Here is an 18,633-nt window from a genome sequence, read left to right as displayed (position 1 = left end):
GGGGGACGCGGCGCTCGCAGGGAGCGTCGTGGGCTCCGCAGCGGCTTCTCCGCGGCGCAGGCGAGTCTTAGCCATGGCTCTGATCATGATCTTACGTGGCCACCGCGCCCGGCTCGGCTCGGCTCGGCTCGGCTCGGCTCGGCTCGGCTCAGCCCGCGGCGCCGGCCGAGCGTGCCCGGGGCGGGCAGGGGCTGCGCCAGGCGCAGGGGATGCTGCCGAAAGAGCCTGCGAGCAGCGAATATTACGAAGGTAATATTTAAACTCTCCGGCAACCCAGGAGCTGGAGACCGCAGCTATAAAAGACGCTGGCTCTTAACCTGACAATGATGTTGTATTTGAACAGCTGCGATAAGGTTTTAAAAGGTCTGTCTCATTGCCACCACCGCGAAATTTTAAATAGGGTTATTGTTTCCAGCGGTCTAAAGTGTACGGTAAAGTACAAAAACATCCAAATGCCAGGAAACAGAGGAAAAATTCAAACCCACGCTGGTGGAAAACGCATGTTTGTAAGTGTGCGAAAGACGCATTTAAAATTTTAAAAATCCTTTCATGTGCTGCCTGCTCTTGGGGATCTGAAAGGGTGTTTTGATGGTAGAAAGGCCCAAAATAAACAGGCGAACGAGTCCCAAACAAAAATTATCAACAAGTTCACTTTGTGTGGATGAGGGTCCTTGACAACATTGGTCCCAGATAAGAAATACCCCAGTTTGGAAAAAAAGAAAAAAAGAAAAAAAGAAAAAAGAAAAAGGAAAGAGAAAAGAAAATAAAACTATAAAGAGTAATAAACAGTTTCTACCGCCACTATTTAAAATGTAGTAGCTGCGGGTGCAAATACGGCTAAGGAGTGGGAGGAAAAACAATAAAACACGTTTAAAATGTTGGGACGGAAAACTCTGATCTGCCATGTAGACAGTTAGTGTTGCCTTCTGTTGGTTGCTCTCTTTGCTGTTTGTTTGCTTTATTATACAGATGCATTCATCATTCTTATAAAAAAAGACAGAAAAAGTTGCTTAAAGGAGTTAAAGGAGTTGCAGTGAGGACTTGAGTTTCTGCATGCTTTTTTGATGAGCAACACTACAGAAGGAGAAATTTCCTTTTTGATGCTTTCGGTTTGCAGGGCAAGAGAAAAACCCACTTTTTTTCTTTTTCTTTTTTCTTTTCTTTTTTTTCTTTTCTTTTTTTTTTTTTTTTTTTTTTTTTTTTCTTCCCAGGCGGTCGGGAGAGAGCATTGTAAAATAATTTTAGGAATGTGGCTTCCCTATAAAATTCGAGTTATGACAAAAGTCCACCTTTTAATATTTGACGATTTGTGTTAAAACAAAAATTGACCTTCTCGGTTAGCAGCTAGGAAAAAAATCAATAGTATAATTTTCAATAATTCATAACGCGAACGCCATTATGCTAAATCTTAACTATTAATCTTATCCTTTACAAAGTCTCGATTGATTTGTTAATAAAATATCTTCCCGTGCGCGGCAACAGAGGGTATAACTCTTGAAAAAGCTTCAGAAGCAAGAAAATTACCGAGTAGCCCGAGAATGTAGATGAGGGTTTTATTGATCGCCCCTGATTCTCCTTAATACGCATTAATAAATCCCGCAACCTTTTGTCCCCGCACTTGTCAGCGGCGGGGCTCTTACAGGAGCCATGGCGGGCGGGCGCGGTTCCGCTCGCTCCGCGCCGGGGGTTCCGCGGCCGGGCGGGCGCGGAGGTTGCGCGGCGCGGCGCGGCGCGCGGGGGGGCGCGGCGCGGGCCGGTGCCGCAGCGCGGGGGCGCGGCGCGGTGCGGTGCCGGCGCGGCGGCGCAGGGGGCGCTGTTGACCGCGGCGGGGCGCGGCGGGGCGGCGCGGCGGGGCGCGTCAGCGGCGGGGCGGCGGCGCGCGGGGCGGCGGGCGCTGCCATTGGCCCGCCTGTCATGTGGTCGCGCGGAGGCATCCGCAATTACACGGGAATGTTTTCCTAGAGATGTCAGCCTACAAAGGACACAATCTCTCTTCCTCAAATTCCGCCCCAAAATGTCCTTTCCCAACAGCTCTCCTGCCGCTAATACTTTTTTAGTAGATTCTCTCATCAGTGCGTGCAGGAGTGACAGTTTCTACTCCAACAGCGCCAGCATGTATATGCCACCTAGCACAGACATTGGGACGTATGGGATGCAAACCTGTGGACTCCTTCCGTCTCTGGCTAAGAGAGAAGTTAATCACCAAAATATGGGTATGAATGTACATCCTTATATACCTCAAGTAGACACTTGGACAGACCCGAACAGATCTTGTCGAATAGAGCAACCTGTTACACAGCAGGTCCCCACTTGTTCCTTCACTACAAATATTAAAGAAGAAAGCAATTGCTGCATGTATTCCGATAAGAGATCCAAACTCATTTCTGCAGACGTCCCTTCCTACCAGAGGCTGGTGTCTGAATCATGCCCCATTGAGAACCCCGAGGTTCCTGTCCCAGGATATTTTAGACTGAGCCAGACCTACGCCACTGGGAAAACCCAAGAGTACAATAATAGCCCTGAAACGAGTTCAACTGTAATGTTACAGTTAAACCCTCGCGGCAGCTCCAAACCGCAGATATCTGCTCAACTTCAGCTGGAAAAGAAAATGAATGAAAACCCGAACAACCAAGACAGCACCGCTAAAGTCTCTCAAGTGGAAAGTCCCGAGCCCAAGTCCACGTTGCAAGAGGAGCGGAGCTGTCTGCCCGAAGGCTCCGTGTCCAGCCCAGAAGTCCAGGAGAAGGAGAGTAAAGGTCTGTATTACCGAGTTTAAGCCGTGCCGTGGTGTAACTCCAACACGCCAGCACCATAAAGCACGCTCGAATATACTAACGAGCATCACAGCCATCACATTTAATGCTAAGGAGTATCGGGCTGCAGGTGCTGTCTCTCTGAAGATTTTGGCAGGCAAAAATGCTTCACAAAACGGTCCAAAGATTTTCCGTAGAGATCTGCCTCTCCCGTGCACGCAGACAGCCTCTGTGATGCGGGGAATATAGCCGTGTGCTCCGTAATGCGCTGCAGCAGCAAAAAGCAGCCCCATACCTCTAAAAAAAGCGGGTCTGGAGGTTGTAAAATACGAGCAGCTCAACTTTTCTCTCGTAGTATTTCGCCTTTTTTTTTTTTTTTTTTTTTTTTTTTTTTTTTTTTTTTCCACTGAGCCTTACTGCGGTTTGATTGCATTTAAAGTTAATTACGATCCTCTTAAAATAGGTGAGGAATAGGTGCTACCAGACTGGGTAAAGTTGGAAAAAATGCACAATGAAAACAGCAGCCCGCTATCTGCCTGGTCCAAGGGTGGAATATTTCAATGTGGTGCTTTAGATAACCTTGGCTTGGTCTCCAAAAGTGCACCAGTATTTTGAAATGCTTTTGAAACCTGAAAGTGGTGGCATCTGATTTTATTTTCCCTTTTAAAGTGCACTAACGCCTTTCTTTCGAACGGCGTGTATCGAAGAATCCCAAAACGAGAAATTTTCTGCTATCAAAATGTACTTTGCAACCTCTAGGTCAATTTTTATCCTCTGTGTGCATTGAGAATTTCTTTATCTCAATTATGTTTAGTAGTACAGGTCTAGCTTCATGTGGGGGAGATTTCTTTCTGGTGGGGAAAAGAAAACCCAAAAGGAAAATGAAAAAAAAAAAAAAATCCGAGACAGGGGGTCGTAATTTCTTGTATATCATTTTGCCTGGGAAATGTCTATATCTGTTTATAGGTGTGCTTGCGTGATTCAGCTGATGTGTGTGGGGATGCTGCTTCAAAATACAGTGCGAGCCTATTTTGTAATTGGAATATTCCCGTGGCAATTGTCGTGGGAGCCCGGGTCGGCCATGGCGAGGCTAGACCCGTTTAGATGTGTCCATGGGGCGGACGGCAGGTTAAATATTGTTGAAATGTTAAACGCCGGCCGAAAACTTGCGAGACCCTTCCTGGCAGGAGCAGGAGAGCGGGGTGGCCGCAGGGCAGGGCGCAGGGCTGGGGACAGGCGAGCCCAGCCTGGCCGCAGGTCCCCTGGCTGAGCCCACGCCTCAGCCGGGCGCTGGGCAATGCCCACATCCACCATATCTGCCAGACACTGCAGAGGAGGGGTCATGGCCAAGGGTACACTCTAACAGTCTGAGGTATTTTTGATTTTTTTTTTCTTCTTCTTCTTTGATTTTGATAGAGGAAATCAAGTCTGATACTCCAACAAGCAATTGGTTAACTGCAAAGAGTGGCAGAAAGAAGAGGTGTCCTTATACTAAACACCAAACACTGGAATTAGAGAAAGAGTTCTTATTCAATATGTATCTCACTCGAGAGCGCCGTCTAGAGATCAGTAAGAGCGTAAACCTCACTGACAGGCAGGTCAAGATTTGGTTTCAAAACCGCAGAATGAAGCTCAAGAAGATGAGCAGGGAGAACCGAATCCGGGAACTGACCGCTAATCTGACCTTCTCTTAAACCCTAACCCCGGGGGGGGGCACCAGTGAGGAATGGGCACAGCACCACCACTTGATAAAGGCAGGAGAGACTCTGGCAAAACCCGGCATTTTCCAGTTTTGTTTTGTTTTGTTTTGTTTTCTGATAGAATGTGACTCTTCGTCCTTCTTTTAGCGCTGCAAGTGAATATGTATTACTATGATGAGTATATATAAAACCTAGCACGTGTAATTTATTTTTGTTCTCATCGTAATGCAGGGTAACTATTATTGAATATTATCATTTGGTCTTAACTTATTGGAACTGTCGAACATCCAAGCAATGTGACTTTTTCATGTTTTTACTAACAAAATGGTATTTATGTGGGGCTGTTACACGGGCCATAACATTTTGAGTACATTCAATACTTTCAGAAAAAGAGTGGGGGGAAACTGTGGGGGCGGGGGGAAAGAGAAGCACATTATAATGTAACTATCCTCTCAAATGAACTTAGAGATTGTCCTTCGTAAAATGGAATATTTCCTTCTTCTCCATTGTAGACATTTCCTTGTGGTGCATATGTGGAATAGTAGTCGTTCAGCAGCAAATTGTCCTTCTTGTGCATGTTCTGTTTGCATGTATAATGCAATAAACTCTGTAAACTACTGCGGTTCCTTTGGTTTTCTACAAATGTTTGAAGCACGGATACAGGTTGGTCTCCTGATCTCTCTCTGTCAACAGCTTTTTGGACTGGTGTACCTTTTTTACCATATTCTGGTCTTTGTGTGAGTTTGCCTGGCATTCTTTCTTTCTTTTCCTCCATTTTTCCCCCTTCCTTTCTTTTTTTTTTTTCTTTTCCCTACGGGGTGGGGTGGAGACTGGGCCGGGAAATGATGTATACCAAATTAATTTATAAATGTATCTGTAAACAACTGATTACTTGATAAAATGTTGTGTGATGTTCGCAGTCTGACAAACTGAATGCAAAAAAAGAAAAAAAAAACTAAAAAAAACCCACAAAAAAACAAAAACAAAAAAAAAAAAAAAACCAAACCAAACAAAAAAAAAAAAAAAAAAAAAAAAAAGAAAGAAAGAAAGAAAAAAAAAAAAAGAGGACAGATAAAAAAGTTGTAAAATATTATGACTTAACTGGACATCCTCATCCAATCAACTCGTACAACTCGTAAATGGTAAGTGATAAAAATATCTTTCTACTACAAGCTGTCAGGAATATGTGTGTCATTTTATTTGATGTTCATACGTTGATTTAAAAAATAGCACTGTCTCCGTGCTTACAATGTGCAGACTTTGATTTCATGTCTTTGCTCACTAAAAAAAAAAAAAAGAAAAAAAAAAGAAAAAGGAAAAACCAACAAAAAACCTCCATAATAAATGCAAAGCTAGGTATAAGTAAATGTTAAGGAGCTCGGTTTTCGGTCGGCTCAACAGCTTTCAGAAGACCGTGGATGGAAAAAATATTCCCTCAAAACATTGCCAGCATCTGGCGAGGTTGGCTTTTTTCGAGCAGAAACCCTCCCAGGCGTGCTCACAAAAGTACACCAGCCTCTTCAGACCCACTTTTGTCACCCTGCACCGTTTCTGTTTGCTCAGAGATCGTTTTATTTCGCGCAATTCCATTTTAGTAGCACACATCCAGCTAATGACGTTCACGACTCTTAACCCTTTCTGTACATAGCTGAAAAATAGTATTGGCAGGGCTCTGCGCTGGCAGCTGAGGAAGGTACGTGTGCTGGGAGCGGGCGAATGCGAGCACATATACTCAGTAGAACTGCAAATAGCTTGCAAATGAACATGACTTCAAACTGAAGTGCAAATGCTTGGGCATACTTTCACCTTCAAACGGGCACTGCAAAAGTAGCGTGGCTACTGCTGGCGCTGGGAAACCAGCTTGCTCACAATCAACGCCCATTTCTCCCCTAAGCTCTTTCTAAATCTAGAAATAAAACTCAAGATAGTGCCAATATTCTGCGACTTGGTGACAGACACTGCTCATAATGCTGTTGGTGGCATTCTGTTTGCTCTTTCGTCGCTGATATTTAATTTAATCCAGTACTTCCTCATGTGCACATTTACTCAGAGGGAAGAGGCTATATATTCCTCCAACCAAGGCATCATCATTTTGGAGCTGCGAGAGCCGCAAGCACCTAGGTACTTTGTGCTCCTTCCCTTTTCGAAAACAAACATCAAAACGATGCTTAAAAAATATCCCCCCCAATAACCCCAAACCCACAAAACAACCCCGTAAATATTGCATACATTCGCACGGCCTTTTCTTTTCCTTTAAAGGTACTCGCTACACCACCAAAGAAGTTTCGGCAGTGAGAAGTAAATAGCTGGCTCCATACCAAGAGTTTAACGTATGTAAAAATGAGGCTCACTCTAATCTGCCTGCTTTACCAATTTATATCTCTTTGAAACGAGGGGCAATTCTTTGCCATATCACAAACCCAGCTTCTAGAAAACAATGAAATAGAAATTATAAAATGGCAGAAGAAAATGCTAAAGCCAAAAGACACACAAAAAAAAAATAGCGAAGGAAAAGGAAAAAAAATTAAAAGGAAAAAAAAAAGGGAAAAAAGGAAGAAAACAACCTAGGAGAGCAATAAATCATTAAATAAACAGGAATTTCAGTCCCTTCCTCATAACTGCCCGCGAGTAGGAAGTGTTTTCCCAGCGCTGCTGTCCGTGCCCCCGGCGGGCCGTGCTGCGGGCTCGCCACTAACTCTCTGCGTTTCCTCCAGATCCCGACACAGCCACCGTCCCTCGCCCGGGGAAGCAGGCGTGGGCAGAAGACCACGGGTAATCCACTTTTCAGTACTAACGGGGCGTCCTTTCGCTCGGGCAAGAAAAACCAGGCCGGGAGGGAAGGGAAGGCTGGGGAGGGAAGGCATGCAAGAGAAAGAGAAGGGGGCAAAAAACCCGTCACGCAGGCATTGAACGTGGCTCCCCCTGAGCTAGGGGCGGAGGAGACAGCTCTGCCGGCGGGCTGGGGTCAGCGGCAGCCCCGCGGCCCGCAGCCCGCCCGCCCGTGCGGCCCTGCCCGCGGCCGCGCCGCCTGCTCCGCGCTGTCTGTGCCCGCGTCCCTGCCGGGCCGCGCTGCACACCCGAAAGGGGGGCTCTGTGAACGCTGTGTAGCCCCGAAGTTCCGCAGACAGAGGAGCATGTGTTCAGCCACACGTCAGTCGTGCTCGGAGACAGAGGCTTTGCTGTTTCCATCCGTCCATTTTATTAGGGACACATTAATCTATAATCAAATACACCTCATAAAATTTTTATTGAAAGGCATAAAATCATTACAGAGGTCTTCCACCTGTTTTAAAACAACACAATGGGCATCTCTTTTTAAAAGTGTATCCTTTCCAGGGAAACTTTCTGTCCGGGGGTGAGGGGAGAGGATAATAATACCCGCACATGCTCTGAAATATGGAAGTACCGCAATGTGCTTTTACTGTAACATTTTCCTGTTTTATGAGAAGTCGTTACAGTCCCAGCTTGCGATGGTTTGTTTTTACAGGCAAGAATCCCCCTTTCCCAGCGGGTTCCCTCAGCAGCTTGGAGTGTGATTAGCAAGCCAAGGCTGTTGGATTTATTTAAACACCCTGCCTCTCATTGATTAAGAAATGAATGGCAGAAATCGCTCAGCGAAGGTGAAGAAATAGTCCGCGCCCGCCGCGGCCGTGGGCAGCCAGCGCGGCCACGCCCGCCGCGCCCGGGCCGGCAGGACGGACAGGCGGACAGACAGGCGGGCAAGTAGGGCAGGCGGGAGAGCGGGGAGGGCCGGGCAGGCCGGGCGGGCAGGGGGCACACCGGGCACACGGGGCACGGCAGGCCGGGCAGGGCGGGCAGGGCAGGGCAGGGCAGGGCAGGGCAGGGCGGGTGGCCCCGAGCCGTGCGGGGGCGCGGGCGGTGCGGAGCGCTGTGCGGGGCCGCTGTTGATGATGATTTTTTTTTTTAATCACAGCAGCCCCAGTTTAGCGGATTGATTTACTCGCAGTATTGGTAAATATGATCACGTGGGCTCCACAACCAATGGTTGAGGGTTGCAGTCTGCAAAATACTACGATTGTTCTCCGGGAGGGTATCATATACAGTTAACAGTGTAACCTTTTATATGACTAAGAGGGGAGCCTAAAATGTCGTCTAGTGGCACCATAAGTAACTATTATGTCGATTCTCTCATAGGCCATGAAAGCGAAGAAGTTTATGGGAGTAGATTCGTCCAGGGAGGTCACAGTGCGACCTCCAGGCCATCAGGTGTTGCAGAGAGTTCAGATTTTTCCTCTTGTAGCTTTGCACCAAAATCCACCGTGTTTTCCACCTCCTGGTCCACTGTTCACCATCAGCCGTCTGCGGCAATGACCGGGATCTACCACCCCTACATGCACCAGCCCCACTTAGGGGCAGCCGACGCCGGCCGCTACGTGCGCTCCTGGATCGAGCCCTTCCCGGGCTTCCCGGGCGGCGGCGGCGGCGGCGGCGGCGGCAGCGGAGGCAGCAGCAGCGGCGGCTCCGCGTCCGGCTCCGGCTCCTCCAACGGGCGCCACTACGGGATAAAGCCGGAGACGGGAGCAGCCACCTCCTCGTCTTCCTCCTCCTCTTCCTCCTCCTCCAAAAGGACTGAATGCTCCTCGTCTCGGGAGTCCCAGGGGATCGGTGTGCCCGAGTACACGTGCAGCTCCTTCCTCCAGGAGTCCCGGGAGAAAGCGCCTGCCGGCAGCGCCAAGGAGCCCGCCGCCTGCAGCCACAACCCCAGCCCGAGCAGCGACCTGAAAGAGGAGAAGCAGCAGCAACTTGACCCAAGTAAGTAAAAAAAACCCCCAAAAAAACTCAAAAAACCCCCAAAAAGGAAGAAAGAAAGACAAGAAAAAGAAAATAAAAGAAAAAGACAATCAAAACAAAACGGGGAGTGGGGGAAATAGAGAGGAATAGCGGCAGAGAGAGAGAGGGAGAAAAAGAAAGAAAGAAAAAAAGAGAGGAGGAGAGAAGGAAGGAAGGAAAGAAAGAAAGGAAGCAAGCAAGGAAGGAAGGAAGGAAGAAAGAAAGCGAGAGAGAGAGAAAGAAAGAAAGAAATTGCCCCTTTGATTTATTGCCGAAACCTGTAAGGCTCGAATGTGCAAAACTGATAGTTTTACTAACCTATAAAAACGTCTAGACGCCTACCCCAGCGCAAGCAGCAACAAGCACCCATAAAAGACTCCACATAACCACCTACCATCAAGACATCATTTGTACAGTAAACAGACTGGGGCATTAAGGCTTTTATGATAATTCCTCCAAAGTTGTGAAAACAGTCCATCCTTCGTTAAATTAATTTAACGACCTTTCTCTCCCCCCCCCTCCCCGTTCCCTATATACCTCCCTTCTTCCAGATAACCCTGCAGCAAACTGGATCCACGCTCGTTCAACGAGGAAAAAGCGTTGTCCCTACACAAAGTATCAAACTCTGGAACTGGAAAAGGAATTTCTGTTTAACATGTACCTCACCCGAGACCGCCGTTACGAAGTAGCTAGGATTTTAAACCTCACAGAGAGACAGGTCAAAATCTGGTTTCAGAACAGAAGAATGAAAATGAAAAAGATGAACAAGGAGAAAGGCAATAAAGGAGAATAACGCTGGGGTGGAAACGTAGTTGGAGACTATTGATTTAGTTTTGAGTTTGGATTTTTATCGGGGCAGTGTGGGGTTTTGGTTGTTGAGGGTTTGTTGTTTTTTTTTTTTTTTTTTTTTTTTTTGGTTTTGGGTTGTGGCTGCTTGTTTTTGTTTGGTTGTGCGGGGGGGTTTTGGGGGTTTGGTTGTGGTTTGGTTTGCCCTTTTTTTTTGGTTTGGTTTTATTCTTTCTCTGCACCCTTAGCCCCCCCATACGTTCCTCCTCCTCCTGCGCCACTCCACCCCAGGGATTTTAAATCAATCGCGCTTTTTTTTTTTTCTTTTCTCTTTTTGCTTTTTTTTTTTTCCTTGGTAGAAGTGAAACGTGGTCTGTGTCAGGTATTTCTGGAAATTTTGTCTTGCTCGACAACGTGTTTTTCAGTCTCTTGATACTCCCCTCCTCCTTCCCAGACCATTTAGATGACAATACTGTGAGTGCACGTTAGCTTTGGGAACTCTATCTGATGTTAAATGTTTGACATGTTTCTTAAAAGTGATGTAGACTAGATAGTTATTTTGCCAAAATAAAGGTAAGGAAATTAATTATAATTACGGTAATAAAATACATATTAAATTACAGCCGCTTAAATCAATGGGGGTTGCTGTGCTGTCCACGACCTACTAAGAGGAAATCTTTCCCCAAACTTCTGCTTTCTAGGTCTGAATCCTTCGCAATAGATGCCACAGAGAGGCCACGAGCTGCTTCCCCCCCTTAGTGCACTGTTAGGAGCTGTGTCACGCTCGGAGCCGCTCGCCGTAGGCCTGGCCCTGCCGGTGCCCCGGCGCTGCCGTCCCTGCCCGCGGTGCTCTTGTACTCATTACCCGCTCGCTCCGTGGCTCCGGCACGGACCTCTTGTAATTGTTGTCACTTATTACACAATAAAGTCTGCCGTGACCCAACGACAGCGCTGCGGTGAGAGCAGAAATCTGTGCGCCCCTCGCGATGCGCCCCGCGCCGCCCGCCCTGCGCGCAGCCCCGCGCAGCCCCCGCGGGCCGGGCCGGCGGGAGAGGCCGGGGTGGCGGGAGAGGCCGGGGTGGCGGGAGAGGCCGGGCTGGCGGGAGAGGCCGGGGTGGCGGGAGAGGCCGGGGTGGCGGGAAAGGCCGGGATGGCGGGAAAGGCCGGGATGGCGGGAGAGGCCGGGGTGGCGGGAGAGGCCGGGGTGGCGGGAAAGGCCGGGATGGCGGGAAAGGCCGAGCTGGCCAGCAGCACCTCCGGCACCTTGCCCCGGCCCCCGAGCCGCAGCTGCTGCGGGGGGCTGCCAGGGGCCAGCGCCGAGGGGCCGCGCCGTGCCCGGCCCTCAGGTACCAGCGATCCCTTGGGGTCGGTCAGGAAATGCTTCCACGCCGGCCCGCAGGAGCCAAGGGCACACAGTGATGCCTATTCGGTTAAACATGGGTTTTATTCCTGGGGTTTTTCCTTACTGGGTCGCTTCTAACCTCTGCTTTCTTTAAGCGGGAGGCTGGAAGCTCTGGAGGGGACACTGCTGCTGCCAAACGCTCGGCTTTGTTGGCGAGAGCTCATTTAGCGACGCGCCTCATGCCTTCTGCATTTATAAACACACATGACTTTATCAAGATAATTGAGATGAAGTTCATTGTAAAAAATGCTTTGTTTAAAGAGCAACCATTAAAATGAAGGACCCGTAAATATTTACGAGCAGTTCGGTTAATTCAAGATTAAGGGGAGAGCTGAGAGACCTGGTGTTTAATGTTTTTTACCTCTGTGAATAAAAAAAAAAAAAAAAAAAAAAAAAAAAAAAAAAAAAAAAAAGAAAGAAAAGAAAAAAGAAAGCAAAAGCATGCACCGCCAGGAAAAGGTGTTGCATTGCTTCCCATCCATTGTCGAGAAGATACCTATAATTCTTTTAAAACAGGAAGAACCGTGGTATAATAAAACCATTGAGATGGCTAGACGTCTGGACCTAATGAGTTTACGATATGCTATGGCACTTTTCTTTGAAAGCACCTTATTTTGATGTTTGTGTTTGTTAGGGGGGAAAAAAGGCAAAAAAATGCAGACAAACTAGGTCTTAAAACCTCGGACTATAAATTTCAGTATGTCAGCATTGGGCCAAGGCAACAGACTCAAAAAGGACCTGAAGGTCACGAAACAGAGATTTTACGAAGTCCACTTATTTGTTGAAATGTATTTTATTGGATATTCTGTTGCAATGAATCCTATGATGCCAGCCTCAATATTTTCGCAAATACCCATGGCGGGGGGGGGATGGGATGTGTGTGTGATCTGTAACAACACATAAACAATATCCTTGTACACAAAACTGCATTGTGTTGATCGCAGCAGAGGCTCTGTTAAGAAATTTTCACCAAGCCCACATCATCTTTTAATATTTCATATCAAGCAGATTGACACATTTAACCTCGTATATTTTTTCCTTTTGTTTACCTGTTTTTAATATCGCGTGCATTTATTTCAAAATGGCAGAAAGAAAACCAAACATCTCGATCGATGAAACGCAGTTCATCTACGGAAATTACTTTTAGTGTCAAACAGAATATTTTAACTCCTGCCCGTTGGTTGTGTTAATATATGTTTTCACATATGCACAGTCTCGTGCACACGCGTTATACCGAATAATTCACAGGCATGTGTGATGAAGGAGGGGGTGAACAAAGATTCATCTTTACTTTTGTTTACATAAATCAATCCATAAATACATAAAAGCGCGGGCAAACAAAATAACATCTTCAATACAAAAACGTATAACTCTGAAACTACCACACATGGAGATTTAATGCTGTAATATGTGGGGGAACATGATCGAAAACGCGATAGCAGTCGTCTTCAAAGCACAGGCGTCTTTCCTGGCTGCCATGTGTAAACGAGGCGCATTCTTTGTATGCAGTTAATTATAGCTCTGGCAAAAAAATAAAAGAGGGTCACCGAAATGTGCTAAGAGAAAATGGCACTGTAAACTTAAGGGGGGAGAGAGGAAAAAAAAAGGAGAAAAGGAAGAAAAAGGAAGAAAAAGGAATCAAAAAGAAGAAAAAAGAAGGGACCCAGCCCCAGTGCAGGCAGCGAAGGCAGAGCCGGTGGCGCTGGCCCCGCGGCGCTCCGCAGTTCGCGTTCCCGGCCCGCGGCGGGGCCGCCTGCCGCTGCCGCAGCGCGCCGCCAGAGGGCGCCCGCGCTCCACCCTTGCGCGGCCGCCGCGCCCGCCCTGCGCGCCCGCGGCCCGGGCAGCGCGGCCCGGCCTGGGCACCGCGGGCACGGACGAGCACGGACGGGCCGCCCGCGGAACCAACGCCCAGGAATAGGGCCGGGGGTGTCTGGCGCGGATGCGGGAAGCAGGCACTGCCCCTCTGTGCCCCTCCGCAGGGTGAGGCAGTGTCTCTATGCCGCCGCTCAGCCCCTGCCAGGCCCTGCCTCCTGCCTTCCTGTGCTCTCTGGCGAAGGGCTTTTGCTGCTGTCTGTCCGTGTCCGTGTCCGTGTGGGTGTGCCCGGGCCTTTCCCGCCTCCCCCGCCTTTCCTTGGGCTGCCCGGGGGTCCCTAAGCCTCCGCGAGTTCCTAAAGCCGTGCACCCCGGGGCCCCTGCTTGGGCAAGGGTGTCCTTGCGGGCACAGGGCCCGTGGGGTGCTCACATGCGGGGCAGCCGGGCTGGTCAGCGAGACAAAGCGAGTTAATCGGCCTGGAGACGGGGGGGTGGTGGAAGAACGGGGCGCGATGGGGAAGGAGCCTGAAATGCCTTTTATGTAACCACAAGGATTTTTTTGTCAATTCGCATCAGACGGTCACACGTGGCTCTGGCTGGGCCTGTATTATATTTCACCTACATTTTTCGTCTCTCTCCAAAATAGGGCGGACTCGAGTTCCTGAGGGTGTCTCTCCAAAAATCTGATTCCCACTGCAAGACGAAGCGGGAAAGAGAGGACTGGAGACGCCGCTTCTTGGGGCACGGGGGTGGCCGGTCCGGGCGGGGGCAGCGCCGAGCCTGCTGGGCAGCGCTTTTCTTCCTTCCTCCCGGCCAACAGGGCTCGCTTATTTCGGACCGAGTCCCCGAGCGGTGCTAACCGTTCACCCACACATTTTTATTTTTTCGCCCCCCTCCCTCTCTTTGCCTCGGTAATGACGTCCACCAAGGGTGAAATGATGGAAAGTATATTCATAGGCATGATTTCCATTAAGTATCAATTAACCTGGAGCCTCAGCCATGCGTGCAAGGCGTCAAGGGTAAATGTGCATCTCATTTCCCAGCGATCCGCTCGCCTGGAAGGAAATGACCCGCAGGCCTCGTTGGCAAGGGGGCCCTGCCGCTGCACGGTGCCGCCCCACGGGCACCCCACTGCCTTCGCCTGCACCCCGGAGCCCCTGCGGTGGGCATCGGCTTCTCTGCGGGGCTCTGCCCTCGCCGGCCGCGGTGCAGGCCGCGCTGCGGGCAGTGCAGCCCCGCTGAGCCGGGCGGCGCGGCCCCGGGCAGCGCGCCCGCGGTTATCGCGCGGGATCTGCGCGGCCGCCTCGCCCCTGCGCGCCCGGCCTTTCAGCGGCTCCTAGCGAGCGCACACCGGCGGGGGGAGCGGGCTTGCCGCGGCCGGGGTGGATCCGGGCAGGGCTGGGCCGAGTTTTTTTCTTGCCCGAGGAGCGGCACATGTAAACTGAAGCCAAAAGTCCCCCCTGAGCTCATGAGCGTGTGTGTGTGTGTGTGTGTGTGCGTGCGCGGGCTGCTGTGTGCCTAATAGGAAATAGTAAAAGCAGTGAGGCAGGTCATTTTGGGAGCGATTATAATCCAGTCCTGGTCACCACATACACGGAGAGCAGGAGCGGGGAGCGCACGGGCCAGCGGCGGCGGCGGCGGCATGAGCGCGGCGTAGAGGCACCGGCGGCGGCGGCGGCGGCGGCGAGAGCAGCGCCCCGAGCCCCCGCCCGCCGCTGCCCCCTCCCCGATGAGCTCCTACTTTGTCAACCCGCTCTACTCCAAGTACAAGGTGGCGGCAGCCGCGGCGGCGGCGGCGGCGGGGGAAGCCATCAATTCCCCGTACTACGACTGTCACTTCGCACCCGAGGTGAGCGGCCGGCACGCCGCCGCCGCCGCCGCCGCCGCCGCTCTGCTCTACGGGAACGGCGCGGCCGCCGCGGGCTTCCCGCACCCCGCGCCCGGCGGGGCGGGGGGCGGCGGCGGCGCGGGCCCGGACTTTTACCAGCCGGCCGGGGGGAGCCCCACGGCCGCCTACCAGCCGCCTCCTCCTCCCCCCGCCGCGCCTCCGCCTCCTGCCCCCTGCAGCGGGGTTACCTGTCACGGGGAGCCCGCTAAATTTTACGGATACGATAACTTACAGAGACAGCAGATTTTTACGACACAGCAAGAGGCCGAGCTGGTACAATATCCTGACTGTAAATCGTCCAGTGCTAATATTGGCGAGGAACCAGACCACTTAAATCAGAGCTCGTCTCCTGCTCAAATGTTTCCCTGGATGAGACCACAAGGTTGGACGCAGTCAAAAATTTGCTTCCATCTCACGTCTGAGTTTGAAACTTTCTTTTCCTCCTCCTGCTTCTTTCTCGCTGACTCTCGCTCCCTGCCTCTGTCTCCCCCACTCCCTACCTCTCTCACCGCGAGTCCTATCACCGCGGTGCCTTGCGATAATAAAGAGATGCAGTGAGCAAGCAGAAACCCCTGCAGCAGGCAGCTCCCGACCCAGGAGCAGCCTTTGAGACGCCTGTCGGACGCCGAGGCGCAGCTGACACGCTCGCCTGTCTCCCGTGGAAGGGTGCGGGGTCGGGAAGGGGGTGGTGTACAAGATGATAAAGTGACCCCGCAGCATCCTATGCAGGAGGACAGCTGAGGCGCTTCGTGCATTTACTGTCGCTGTGTTCCTCTCACTCAAGTGCAAAGCTCTAGACTCCTCTGTGCCCTCTGCCTTCTCTCCCTGCGGTTCTGTGGCGCTTCTCTCGAGGGATTCCGGAGGCACCGGGGTCCTCGCTGCCTGCCTGCGCCTTGTTTTGAACGGCCACAGCAACTTCCAAACCCCTGTGTTTTTGTTTTAAACAGCAGCGCCGGGTAGGAGGAGAGGAAGACAAACATACAGTCGATTCCAGACTCTAGAGCTGGAAAAGGAGTTCCTATTTAACCCCTATCTGACCAGGAAGAGAAGGATCGAGGTGTCCCACGCACTAGGACTCACCGAGAGGCAGGTAAAGATCTGGTTTCAGAACAGGAGGATGAAATGGAAAAAAGAGAACAACAAGGACAAATTCCCCGCTTCCAGACAGGAGGGAAAGGAAGGGGAGGCCAAAAAGGAAGCACATGATCTGGAAGAAGACAGAGCTGAAGACCAGACAAATTAATTTTTGCCCCAAATGTCTTTGTGAAAGTCAATCAAAAATAAGCAGGGCTAAAGCCCGACATGTCGGCTCATCCACACCTCTACGTGATCTTGTCGTGGGACGAGTGACCCCATATCCCTCCGTTTGACATCTACCTGCTTCGGGTGCTTCACTTGTTTGTGCTTTTATTTTGTTTATTAGCGTATCCAGAACGATCTCTAGATTTAACATTTCCTCTACTTATTTTTTCAAATTTGATACAGAGTTTCTAGCAATAAATTTCTAATGATATACATATATATATATATATATTTGCAATCTTAATGGACGGTGATTGTGGGAAACGACATAAACTTCCTAATAATAAATATTAATAAGTAAGACATTTAACAATGCTTTATTAATCAAGACAAGTGCACTTGTACTATTTTAATTCTTGTTTTTATCTTATGTTGAATAAATTAAATTAATAATCTTGAATACAATATCACAGGAATATATTTAACCTTCTTCTATAATATTTGATTAAAATAAACTGAATTTATTCGATTATAAAATATATCGGCCTCTCTATATTCCTTTTGTAATCTACTCCTCAAGGAACATCCAGAGTCTCCCCCGTCTCTCCTCCGATGCTGGGTGTTTCTGCGGGGTTTGGAAATGGCGCATTGTGTATAAAACCTGCTTTTTGCGAGCAGCTGCGGTACCGCTGTCCAAGCAGCGGCCAGCGGGGACCGCGGCCTCACCTGCGAGCCGAGCACAGGCTGCTGCGGACCGGCCCCGGTGTGCGCCCGGGCCCTGCTCCCGCCGGTTCCTGCCCCGGTGTGTGCCCGGGCCCTGCTCCCGCTTGTTCCTGCCCCGGTGTGTGCCCGGGCCCTGCTCCCGCCGGTTCCTGCCCCGGTGTGCGCCCGGGCTCTGCTCCCGCCGGTTCCTGCCCCGGTGTGCGCCCGGGCCCTGCTCCCGCCGGTTCCTGCCCCGGTGTGTCCCCGGGCCCTGCTCCCGCCGGTTCCTGCCCCGGTGTGTGCCCGGGCCCTGCTCCCGCTTGTTCCTGCCCCGGTGTGTGCCCGGGCCCTGCTCCCGCCGGTTCCTGCCCCGGTGTGTGCCCGGGCCCTGCTCCCGCTTGTTCCTGCCCCGGTGTGCGCCCGGGCCCTGCTCCCGCCCGTTCCTGCCCGCAGCCGTGCGGGACAGCGCTGCCCCAACCACGGCCCTGCCGTAGGGAGCATTTGCTGCCTGCCCGGCTGCAGGGAGAGCCCGCAGAGCGTTCCGGCCCCACGCCATCCCCAAGGGCTGCTCCAAGCACACCAAAACGGGCCCAGCCTCCCGCGAGGATGGCTGACAAGCAGGGAAATACAAAGCTTTTGCGACCTTGCGTGGCGGTTTCCGGAGGGCTGTAATTCTTAGGAGTCCCAAGCCATGCGTAGACCGAGAGAAAGATGTTTCTGCCCCTAAATATTATCATATGATGCGTTTCCCAGCGGAGGCCGCAGCTGAGGATAGAGCCTGCCTCACGGTTCCGGCAACCACGGGAGGAAAGGTCCGCTCTGATTAACAAAATAATTTAATTTCTCTCTGCCCTCCCTCCTCTCGCTCCCGTTCCCGGCAGGGTCCCGCAGAGCGCGGTATCAAACAGGGCGGCCGAGAGCAGCCCTTTTTAGGAGCAGCAGGCAGAGGATCGAAGGATGAGGTATAAATCTCTACCAAGATTTTTGCGTCATTTTTTCCCTACCGGCTGACGCTCCCCTGAGTAATGGCTCGGTGAAGGAAATCGAATGGACGCGCCAGAAACTGCGACAAACACGATATATAATTCTGTTTTCTGCCCAGAGTCGAGCGTGATCCCGACGAGGCCGGGGCTGAGGCGAGGCCTTGCTCGGACAATCGCAGCCCGGTTCCCGAGGCGGTGCCGCCCGCCGCTGGGCCCTTCTCTCGCTCCGCTCCGGGAGCGCGCCCGGCGCGGCGGGACCCGCCGTCCGCGGGCACGGGACCTGCGGGGCGGGTTGGGTTCATTTCGTTTCCCTTCCCCGCTCCCACCACCGAGGCAGGCACGTTTCCACTGCTGCAAAGCGCCAGCTCTGGAGGGAGGCATGAGCGAGCGGAGCTATTGTTCTTGGTTTTATTTTAATCGCCTAGCTGGCTAAAGGTTGTAAACAAGGGGAAGCTGCAACAAAGCAGTGAAAGAAACATTTTTGCTGCATGGATTTGCATAAATGCACCAGTACACGTAGTGTCAGGGGAGGATGTGGGGCTGGGAGCTGCGCGTTTAAGGTAACTCGGTGGCC

General features: G+C 51.1%; 3 protein-coding genes across 5 annotated transcripts; all 3 read left to right on the top strand.

The window, feature by feature from the left end:
- The first annotated feature begins 2,014 nt into the window (after positions 1–2,014).
- Positions 2,015–4,447, top strand: HOXD10 (homeobox D10). Its single transcript, XM_058028267.1, has 2 exons — positions 2,015–2,756; positions 4,170–4,447. The coding sequence occupies exons 1-2, from the start codon at positions 2,015–2,017 to the stop codon at positions 4,445–4,447; spliced, it is 1,020 nt and encodes a 339-aa protein (XP_057884250.1).
- A 4,112-nt stretch (positions 4,448–8,559) lies between these two features.
- Positions 8,560–10,037, top strand: HOXD9 (homeobox D9). Its single transcript, XM_058028218.1, has 2 exons — positions 8,560–9,226; positions 9,796–10,037. The coding sequence occupies exons 1-2, from the start codon at positions 8,560–8,562 to the stop codon at positions 10,035–10,037; spliced, it is 909 nt and encodes a 302-aa protein (XP_057884201.1).
- A 4,936-nt stretch (positions 10,038–14,973) lies between these two features.
- HOXD8 (homeobox D8) lies at positions 14,974–16,375 on the top strand. Of its 3 annotated transcripts, XM_058028212.1 has the most exons (3): positions 14,974–15,093; positions 15,367–15,514; positions 16,080–16,375. In XM_058028212.1, the coding sequence occupies exons 1-3, from the start codon at positions 14,974–14,976 to the stop codon at positions 16,373–16,375; spliced, it is 564 nt and encodes a 187-aa protein (XP_057884195.1). The 3 variants fall into 3 exon arrangements, with proteins under 3 accessions (XP_057884195.1, XP_057884194.1, XP_057884193.1); XM_058028211.1 differs by having other exon boundaries at positions 14,974–15,514; positions 16,083–16,375; XM_058028210.1 differs by having other exon boundaries at positions 14,974–15,514.
- The last annotated feature ends 2,258 nt before the right edge of the window (positions 16,376–18,633 follow it).

Source organism: Melospiza georgiana, chromosome 7 (assembly GCF_028018845.1).
Source record: "Melospiza georgiana isolate bMelGeo1 chromosome 7, bMelGeo1.pri, whole genome shotgun sequence".
Lineage (NCBI taxonomy): Eukaryota > Metazoa > Chordata > Aves > Passeriformes > Passerellidae > Melospiza > Melospiza georgiana.
This window is presented reverse-complemented; position numbering and strand designations above follow the sequence as displayed.

Excerpts from the sequence above, each read along its gene's own strand:
- HOXD10 (XM_058028267.1), top strand. The coding sequence starts at position 2,015 with ATGTCCTTTCCCAACAGCTCTCCTGCCGCTAATACTTTTTTAGTAGAT. Across the intron at positions 2,757-4,169 it reads CCAGGAGAAGGAGAGTAAAG|AGGAAATCAAGTCTGATACT; the intron begins GTCTGTATTACC and ends TGATTTTGATAG.
- HOXD9 (XM_058028218.1), top strand. The coding sequence starts at position 8,560 with ATGTCGTCTAGTGGCACCATAAGTAACTATTATGTCGATTCTCTCATA. Across the intron at positions 9,227-9,795 it reads GCAGCAGCAACTTGACCCAA|ATAACCCTGCAGCAAACTGG; the intron begins GTAAGTAAAAAA and ends CCCTTCTTCCAG.
- HOXD8 (XM_058028210.1), top strand. The coding sequence starts at position 14,974 with ATGAGCTCCTACTTTGTCAACCCGCTCTACTCCAAGTACAAGGTGGCG. Across the intron at positions 15,515-16,079 it reads TCCCTGGATGAGACCACAAG|CAGCGCCGGGTAGGAGGAGA; the intron begins GTTGGACGCAGT and ends TGTTTTAAACAG.